This window comes from Telopea speciosissima, chromosome 2 (genome assembly GCF_018873765.1).
Source record: "Telopea speciosissima isolate NSW1024214 ecotype Mountain lineage chromosome 2, Tspe_v1, whole genome shotgun sequence".
In the NCBI taxonomy this organism is placed as follows: Eukaryota; Viridiplantae; Streptophyta; class Magnoliopsida; order Proteales; family Proteaceae; genus Telopea; species Telopea speciosissima.
Genome location: NC_057917.1, coordinates 83,355,168 through 83,365,361, shown reverse-complemented (window position 1 = coordinate 83,365,361; position 10,194 = coordinate 83,355,168). Strand labels below are relative to the sequence as shown.

General features: G+C 37.9%; 1 protein-coding gene across 1 annotated transcript; it reads right to left on the bottom strand.

The window, feature by feature from the left end:
• Positions 1 to 3,630: 3,630 nt before the first annotated feature.
• LOC122652159 (plasma membrane-associated cation-binding protein 1) lies at positions 3,631 to 5,046 on the bottom strand. Its single transcript, XM_043845833.1, has 5 exons — positions 4,888 to 5,046; positions 4,573 to 4,709; positions 4,371 to 4,460; positions 4,178 to 4,262; positions 3,631 to 4,082 (listed from the first exon to the last, which is right to left on the bottom strand). The coding sequence occupies exons 2-5, from the start codon at positions 4,678 to 4,680 to the stop codon at positions 3,667 to 3,669; spliced, it is 699 nt and encodes a 232-aa protein (XP_043701768.1). The 5' UTR covers positions 4,681 to 4,709; positions 4,888 to 5,046; the 3' UTR covers positions 3,631 to 3,666.
• Positions 5,047 to 10,194: the final 5,148 nt, after the last annotated feature.

Below are 10,194 nucleotides of genomic sequence, written 5' to 3'. Positions count from 1 at the left end.
TCCCCCCCCCCCCCCATTTGTCTCCATATCCAGAATTGATGAGGCTGAGTGACCATAGCTGAGGTGAGAAAGAGCTATTAAATTTTTTTTCTTAATAATCTCAGTATTCACCAAGTCAGACCTGCTAAATTGTAGATAAATATATCTTAGGTAGATTATGCAGATATTTTTTCTGCATGTGCTTTACGAAACAAATTTTTTTTTTAAATTAGACAAATTGTCCCCTTAAATATGAAAAAAAAAAAAAATGAGATACAACCTAATAGCAATATTCTTCACCCAAAAAACTGATAACAGTACCAAAATTGTATTTAGAGCCCTAATAAATGGTATATAGGATTACAATAAAAGATATATTTATACAAAATTTATGTAATCTTTAAATAATTTAACATAACGAACAAAGATAGGGGTTAGTATTGGCGCTTAGGTGCCTTGGCATCCAGACATCTTGAAAACTAGTGTCGCTTTTGTTTTCCTAGATGCTGTGACAACTATGTTGTCAATAATATTTAAACATCAATTGCATATTTAAAATATAACGATGTGATATAGAAATTATATTAAAGGAAACAAAATTAATATGTTTTACAAATGTAATAAGTAGGTAGAGAAAATTACATTATTACAATAATATAATGGGTTAAATACACTTACCCTCCTTAAATGGACCAAGTATTTCGCATGCACCCCCAAGGTTCTAACAATTCCACACGCACCCCCTATTTTTCAACCTAAAGCCATTTAAGTCCACGCCGTTAAATGCTAATGGATCTGAAATTGAAGAATGTAATGTACATTATAACCTTGTTAGTGTAAAATTATCAAAATACCTTTATGAGTAGATATACATATTCTTTTCCATTTTGCACAAAGGAAGAAAGAGGATAAACCAAAATACCCTCATCTTCCCCAAATCATCTTCATCTTTTATAAATGTAGATACCCAATACTACTATCACCACCACCACCACCACCACCACTGTCACCCTCCATCACCTCTCCACCTGGCACTGTCGCACAACACACTTTAGGGATTTGGAGAGGATTATTTTCCTCTTATCTCTTATAAGGCATAATTATAATTTCAATACTTTTGAATGAAAAATTATGCATTCTAGGTCAATTTTGCATTATTAGATGACAAGAATAGTTGTTTTTATTATTCGAGAATGCGAAATTGACCTAAAATGTATTCCAATAATACATACCAAACACAACTTCAAAATCAAAGGTTTTGAAAAATCATTACTTCTTCCCTATTCAATATTTTTCGTTTTTATGATTAGAAAGATGCCCTTAAGGAGCACTTCTCAAGCTATCTAAATCTGACTTGCTTGCCTGAAGCTTAGTTCCTTCTATCTGAAATGGAAATATTAACAATAGTTGTGGGGAATTTGATCACCTTTTGGGATTAAAGTAGTCCCGTATTGGTGCCTTTGGCGGTGCCTCGCATCCTTGTTACTGAGCGAAACCCTACCGAGATGTGAGCCATAAGCTTCTCTTCCTGCTTCAACTTGGCAGGGGTCAATACCGTGGTTTCAACTTATTCCTACAAAACTTTCACAAAATTTCCAGCCTCGCTTTGGGTTGCCATATGACGGAACCAATACACAGTTATGATTGACGGAACCAATACACAGTTATGAAAATCAATGTAACTAACTAACATGGTGATGACAATAAATGAAACTCATTATATAATTTATGATTTTGATTTTCTCGTGGCCAGTTCATGTTGGTATCAAATTCTGCCTTCATAAATTAAAAAAATAAAAATGGATTTCCACCTGGTCAGTTCATAATGTCAAACATTTCCTTTTCTAGGTGTTAATGCAAATTTGACACTTCACAGATCTGTTTTTAGCTCCGAACTAGCTAATATATATATATAATGTATCTAACACACTGAGTGACACATATATACAGACATTACGATGTGAAGGAATATGAGAACATGTTTGTGAGTTGTACTGTTCGATTGTTGATCGTTTGGCACTGTTCGATTTGATTCCTCACCTTACCAATCCCACTCCGTTCCTCCCTCCTCCTCCTCCTCCCCCTCCCCGGCGCAAAGTAAGCTATTAATTCATTGATGTTTGAAGGGTCCCACCCACGGTCCACCGTCATATATTTTTTAAATAATAATGATGATGATGATGATGAAGACGAAGAGAACGAAAAGGAAAAGAAGTTCTCACATTGGCGTCCAACTAAAGAAGAATAAGTTCTCTAGTCGGTGGACCAGAGAAGGGACAACGTGGTGTGGAGCATTAGACCATGAAAATGGAATAGAAATTTCCCCCTATTGAGATGAAGTGTCTGAATTAATGTCCATAAATGTTGGTTACTTTCTCTCTTGTGCATGTTCCCAGAGTAGGAATGGAGCACCAAACTACGAAAAATAGCCCTTGCCCCCAAGAAATGACTGCCCCACCTCCGTGAAAGGAAGAAATTCCTTCCATGTTGATGCTACCATCCACGCTCCCATTGGCACAAGGGCCACACTGTCCTCTCATGTTGATGCTTCCACTCACACCCATTGGCATAGGGATCACACTGCATTTCAGGGATGAATTTCTTTCTTTCATGAGGGGTGAGATAGTCATTTTGTACAACTTATATCCAGGGGCAAGGGCTACGCTGCCTTTTAGGATTCTTTTTCCCTAATAATAAGAAGTGGACTACTAGAAGGGGTTAGTGAAGTAGGTGCTTCGGCCCCTAAGGTCTGGGTTACTTTCAAGCCTCAATTCCACACGTAGTATCCGCTCTTTGTATCGTCCTTGTCCCCCTCATCATTAATCCTCCCATCATAATGATAATTAGATTTGGATCCTCAGTTCCAAGAGGGATTCATTGGGAAACCCATGTAGTGCTCAACTTCATCTCTGCTCTATCCTCTATCTCTCCCTCTCTCTCTCCTTTCACCTCTTCTTTTGTTGTTTTTAGGTACATCTCCTTTCCCCTTATTCCATTCTTAACTGATTTATACACAATGCTTACGATTACATTCTGGAAAGATGCGAATGATAAAATGATAACACCTACCCTTGCTTATTTCTACTTTCTTATATATAATTAAATTAACTAATAACATATATACCACCTCATACAATAACATGACCCACTTGGTGTGTAGGTTTAGTCTCACATCGGGTGGGTATGTAAGTGTGGTGTGTAATGTGTATAAATCAGTTAATCTTTTGAGATTGATGTGTAATTTGTGTGCTCAATGGTTGTCGGTTTAGTCTCACATCGGTATGACCCACTCCATTTATATATATATACTTACATAAAAAGATTGAATAGATGACCAGCTGAAGATAAAATATTTAAATCCAAACAATAATATAAGTCTTTAATCGTGACATTAGAGCGAAAATATATAGAAACACATGCATGCACAATTACAATACAAATCTCCATGAAAGCTTAAAATTAAGATCAGAACAGCAGGTATACAATAAAAAGATTACAAGAATAACAAATCATATTTAACATCATGCGAAAAAGGAGGAAGATCGAGGTTTGAACCTTTGAAAAAGTTTACTTAATTTTACAGAGGTGGGAATATTGGAGATGGATTGGGAGAGAGAGAGAGAGTAATTTTGGTTTGATTGATGATGATCATCATGGGCAGCTTTATATATCGATCCATGCATGCCTTCAAGCCTTTGGTGGTTCGGCTTCTTCAACCTTTGGTTTTGGTGGTTCAGATGAAGCCGGAGCAGTAGGTTCGGTCGTTTCTGTTTTCACAGTAGTACTCTTGATCTCCTCTGCCGGAGCTGCAGCAGGAGCTTCTGCAACTTTCACTTCCTTATTATTTTCTTCTTCTTCTTCTTCTATGGCTATCTCCTTGTCCTTCACACTTGTCTCCTCCGTTGTTATTATAGTTTCTGTCTCTGCTTCTGTTTCTGTCGCCGTCTCCGTTGTTGTTATCTCTCTTGTTGTCTCGGCTGGTTTCTCCTCCTCTGTGACTACCAAGGTCGACACCTTCTCCAACACAAACAGAATTGGTCCTGACACCAGAACTGGCCCCAACTTTGATGATGCTTCACAAACCTGCTTCGATCCCGGGAACTCTACACATATAAACGAATATATTAGAACAAATTTTAACTGGAGCAAAACATCAAATAAGAAATCCGCAAGTGATGATTTTTATTTTTTTTTTTACCAATTTTCACCAACTCTTCGAGGAACGTTTGAACTGTTGTGGCGTTCTTCTTTACTCCTCCATCCGTACGTTCCTTGACCAAGGTCTGCAAAATAATTTCCAAACAAAATTAATAAAATTTCCCCCTCCCCCCCGCGAAAAAAAAAGGGGGTTTGATTTGAATTTTAAGAAGAAGGAGAAGCTGATGATCGACCTTGATTTCTGTGGAAGAAGCTTCATAAACTTCTATTACTTTAGGTTGGAGCTCTGTCTTCTTTTCTTCAAACTCCTTGTTGATCTCTTCCTGAACCCTCACACCACAAATAAATAAATTAACAACGTACAGCAGATATTACTACTACTACTACTCCTACTACTAACACCTTAATTCCATGAAGGAGAATACGAAAAATCACCTTAGAATCATCGAAGGACTTGCATGCTTCAGTAGCAGCTTTCTTGTTCACGTTCTTCTCAAAAACCTTCTTGATCTTTGGAAGAACCTTTGATTTCCAGTAACCCATATTGCTTGGCTTTTCAATTCAAAAACTCACTCACCAAAAAAACATAAAAAAATTCTGCAGCAGCCAAAGACAGAAAAACAAAAAAAAAGTTAGAACAGAGAAATTAAAAACATACGTTCCTCCTCCTCCTCCTAATCATCATCATCAAGAAAACGCATAAAAGTCCTACCAGAACAAAACAGTAATAGTAGTACTTCTGAGAAATACCAGACTAGAAATCGAAGAACAAAGAATCTCGTCTCTCTCTTCCTCTTTGAATTGAGTTTCCGAACACCGATGAGCTTCTCTTCTTTATAACTCTCTCCGCGTTTGTTACTCTCAAATTTTAACTCTCCGACCAGAGAGAGGCCAACGCAAAGATGAGATATTTATGGCAAATTTGTCCCAAACAAACAAACAAAGGCTTAGAAGCCGAGAGCGTGGCAGCTGAAACATACAGAGTCTGACAGACCTTTGCCATCCCCAATCCACCCATCGTGTTCCTTCGAAATTACCATAAACTTCTCAATTCTTTTGAACTCCAAAGCCTTTTATTAATGAAAATTGATTATGGCCTTATCCCTTATGGGATAGAAATAGAAAAGAGGGAATGTCCTTCTCGCAATTAATTAGGGTTAAGTCTCTGTCTTTAATTCTCTGATAAGTTTTTTGTATAATACGAGTCTAATAAATTAAAGTCGTCGGTTATTGTGAAGGGATGATGATGGAGATAGATCAACATTTAAAGGGTAGTCTCGTAAATTCAATGGGCTATGAGGTGTGTTGATGTGACAGCTGGCTATTACCTTAGACAAGGGCCAGGGTGGCAATATCATACGTGGGTCCCGCGGGTTGGATGATCCTTACATGTCTGATCTGTCCAAAATTTTCCTTCTTTGCCTCTCAATTCTCAACTTTTCTTCACGTGGCTTCGCTGGTTCTTCCTTCGGTTCGAAAACCCGCCGTCAAATACAGTAATTCTGAAAAGAAAAGAGAAACCCGGATTTCGGATCAGTTACTCACATCGGGATGGGTGGGGATAGATGTGACCCTTCCATGGCATGGGTTTTATATCTCAGAAACGGACCCCACACCCCCATGGAGGGTTCAAATTTATCTCCATCCGTCCTCATGTGGGTAGCAGATCTGAATTCAAACTCCCTTCTTCCATTTCTCCACAAATTACACGGGATTGCCCTTAGATGAGACCCACTCATACCATCATTGAATACCAAAAAGAATGATTACACGTGTCATGTCGTGATGACCCGCACATGAATTGATGATCGCTCGAGTTTATATTAAGCAAGCAAAGCATGTGATTGACGCAGGGAAACTTAGGGGAAGAAGACAAAGCTAGTCCTCTTAGAACCCCGCAATTTTCGCCAATCTCATAATAATGTAGTTTGGGTGGCAAATTTTTTTATTCTCAAACTAGCCCGGCTAATCAGCTCAAATCCTCCATAAAATAGTCCGTTCTGGTGCTGGTTCTGGTTTTGGTCCGATTTAAGAAATAACCATCTTCATGTCATGTAGTATTGTGTGGACTAGAATGTGACAAGTCAGGCAAGAAGAGGTTGGATCAGATTCAATATATATTTATATATTTTTTTGTCTTTCCAGTTGTCCTTGTCTTGGATGAGTTTCCCTAGCAACCATGCCCCCGCCCCCTACCCCTCCAAAATGGGTGAAAGCAACTTTAGAATCCGAATTGGTTTTTTTTCTCCTTGTGGACCAGACTAGAGTCTAGACTAGATAGGGAGATAATTTGAAAGCTGGGATAGTACTGGTACTGTTTCAATTTTCCCTTTTGCCCCCCATCTTTGTTTCAGTTCGATTTGGATCAAGATCGTCTCCAGGGAGCCCAGCACCCAGGGTGCTACCCGAGGGCCTCCAATGGCTAAGTTGTACCGCACACATCTTGACGCATGCCTAAGGATGTGTGCGATGCGCCGAGATGTGTGCGGCACAGCCCAACGGTTGGCAACACCCTGGGCGTGTTGGGCTCCCTAGAGATGAGCTAAATTCGTTCAGTTTTCATCATTCCTCTACTGTTGCCTCCTAAAATAGGTTCAGGGTTTTTTCAAGTCATCCACAACTCACTGGTAAGAATCTTGACTTGGACCAAACCAAATCCAAAGATTTAATTCACGACATGATCATCGTATCAGTCTGATTCCATCAAAAAAGAATCTATTTAACCGATACCAATGGTATATGTATCAATAACAGTCAATCTGATACCGATACTTTAATCCATGACCGGACCAAACTGGACCAGACCTCAACATCACTGGTTTAGGATTAGCCAAATAACCAAATGGTCTGGTCAATTGTGGATTTGTGGATGTGGTCCTTGAAAGACTTCCTAGTCTGTGTTTTGTCATAGAATCTTGGTCATATTTCCAATGCAAACACATCATACATGATCTTTTGGAATTAATTCAGTGAAATAAAAATTGAAATTATTTATCCTCCAGCTAATTGGCTATGTGACTTCACATATATGTGAGGTTAGCATTATTTCGTTTGTTGATATTTTCCTATTTTTTTGGGTCTAACTTTTAGGAGAAGGTGTTAAGGGGCCCACTCTCAAGAAGAATTCTACTAGACTTTAATATATATATCCAAATCTTTAATTAAATTTAGGGGCAAGTGCTGTCTGAGTCACACCAGAAAGGCCAAAAATGATATTACACATCCTTTCTCTATGTCTCATATAACGGCTGAAGCGTGTGTATCTACTATCTACATGAACTAATAAATATACACAAGCTATAATATTTAGAAGAAAATTATCTTCACCCAAGAAATAAAGGTACAACCATCATCCTAGGGACTTAAAACATCTTTTTTTTTTTTGTTTACAAAAACCCCCTAATATTATGCGATGCCCTCTCCCGCCCGCAATGGATTTTATTCACCGTGGCTTAAGAATAATTCGATCCTAACCTCATTAAAGGCTCTGACAATGTAGAAATGTTAAATAATTTCATTCCAATCACAAGATGTAGTTTTCAAGAATAATATAACAATTAAGAATACGATAGTGTGTTGAAGTGACAGATTGGAATAACTTGCACGAGTAGTTTACTTGTAGTTGTCTCCGGTCTAAAATTATCTTAAAACTAATCAATCTGATAAGGTTTGCATCCATGGCGAAGATAAGGCTACTTTCCATCTTATCGTTTTCTCTCTCTCTCTCTCTCTCTCTCATCTTTTGTCATCGTTTTGTTTTTAACTACACTCTTTCATTTTCTGCATCATTATAAGTAGGGCTGATGTTCTCTGTGCCACAGCGCAGCCTGTGCCCAGACACATGGGCTTGCCATTTGGGGGGCAGGATAGTCATTTCATCCACCCCCATGTATCTGAGTGTAGCCTACGCCACCGATGTAGAGAATATTTGGCCTAATAAGTATTCATTTTCTTCGTATACTATGCATCATACTGTTAGTTTAATTGGACCAATGCTCCGTATGCAAGGATCAAGGTATCGGTATTGTATTGGTTTTATCAATCAATATCTGATACTGATATTGATACTAATACGGACTGAGGGAATTACACAAAAAATGAATCTTTCGATATCGACAGTCACAGAGATGGCCACCGATACCGATCCCTAGAACCTTATCCGCACCGGGGCCATATAAATTCCATTTCCTAACTTACTCTAACCAAGACAAATTAAGTAGGAAAATTTAGACTAATCACTTTAGAGGAAGAGCCCTGAGGAATATTTGTACTTATTTTGGCCAGCCAAACCAACTGCCACGTTCCACAACATTCATATATAATCCACTTGGTTACGTTCCACAACATTATTCATTCATAAGAGTTGTCTGAACGAACATAGCTGAGTTTGTCATGTAGGGAATGGTTCCCATTGGGCAAGTTTATGTTCATGAATCCCCTCGATACTCCACACATCCTCTTGATGATCCTTAATTTTCAATGTTCTATTTTTGCTACTTGGAAAGCTTAGTTTGAATTGAAACTTGACACATAAGCAAGCAAGGGCTGGGCCCAACTAACCAACTTTGCCACTTGACAAGAAGAGGTCCGTATTAAAATTTTAGAAAAAAGAAAAGAGATTATATACATATATAGGAGAAAGATTTTCTTTACTGGTTCACCAACCCATCCGAGATTCACAAATCCTTATAGTGTTTTAGTATAATTCCCAAAATACCCTACCGATACCTACTCAAGCCCATCCTTCAGCTCGTACTGTGGCTGAAGAAATATAGTGGAGAAGTGAATGTAACTTCCCTCAGATGTCTGGACTCTTGGCTGGGATTATTTTGGTTTGCGGCACTGTTAACTGACGTAGTTTAGCGTTTGAGAAGGAAAGTCTTAATAGGTGATAAGGACCGGTTAACAGCACCATTCGATTACAATATGGAAAATTGTGATTGAGAGAGAGAGAGAGAGAGTTCTATACTTATCCATCCCCACCGCACATATGAGGTTTTAATTGCGTTTCTTATTGAATGAGAGAATCTGTCCTTGTTTTTGCTTATGAAAACAGCTAAAAATAGTTATTAAGAAATTAAGAATTAATGTATTGATTCCTTAATCATGGGTTGGGTTACCTGAAAACTGTATACGAAATGACTTTGACACACTTTCCATTATAATATATTAGATTGATTAGATGATGAAAATATCCTCAAGGACTCTTTAAATGATTTTTATTCCCTCATCCATTCATTGGCTAGAGCCTCGGATGGCACCAAATTTTATTAACAAGCATGGTTAATTTAGAGCTGGAGTTTCTTCCTCAGCTCTAGAAGCTGAGCTAAATGGAATCAATTTTTACCATTTTTTTCTTCTTTTTTTTTTGTGTGTGGGGGGTTCTGCACTAACAGACTAGAAACAAATTCTTCATTTGTACACTTATAATTTGCCACATGGCAGGTTGGATGAGGTTGAAATATTGTAGACAGGTAGATTCCAATGTCTCTTGTTCACTTATCAATTTCAATCCAAAAAGAATTCTTACCAAGTGGCAAAACAATTAGGAGTACAATAGTGATTGAAGTACCAGCATGCATGAATGGACATATATGGGGATGCAGGCCAATACACCAAAGGGTATGAATTAGGATATGAAATTTCACATATAACTAATCTAGACTACATTCTATCCATCGGTTAAAAGAGCCACATCACGTTCCCACGTGACACAAATAGATGTGTTTACCATGTATTCAACTTTTACCCACTAGATCAGGGGTTAAAGAAAGATTTCCCCAAAAGAAAAAGATACGAAAAGATTGAAAACATAAGAGAACCCCACATCTTTCTGTACTCGAGTTCAAAAACATGTTAGTCAATGTATTTGCAGAAATTTGTAACCAGGTTATAATTTTTCCCATCAATTCAGAAACTCACACAAATTTATCTATCCAATCCAAATAATTAAAATCATTTTAAGGTACCTACCAAAGCAGTATAGTAAAAGAAGGGGGGGGGTGATTAGACATCAATTATGTTTGTGGTCTTTTCCAATTAGTTAGCCTTTCCTAT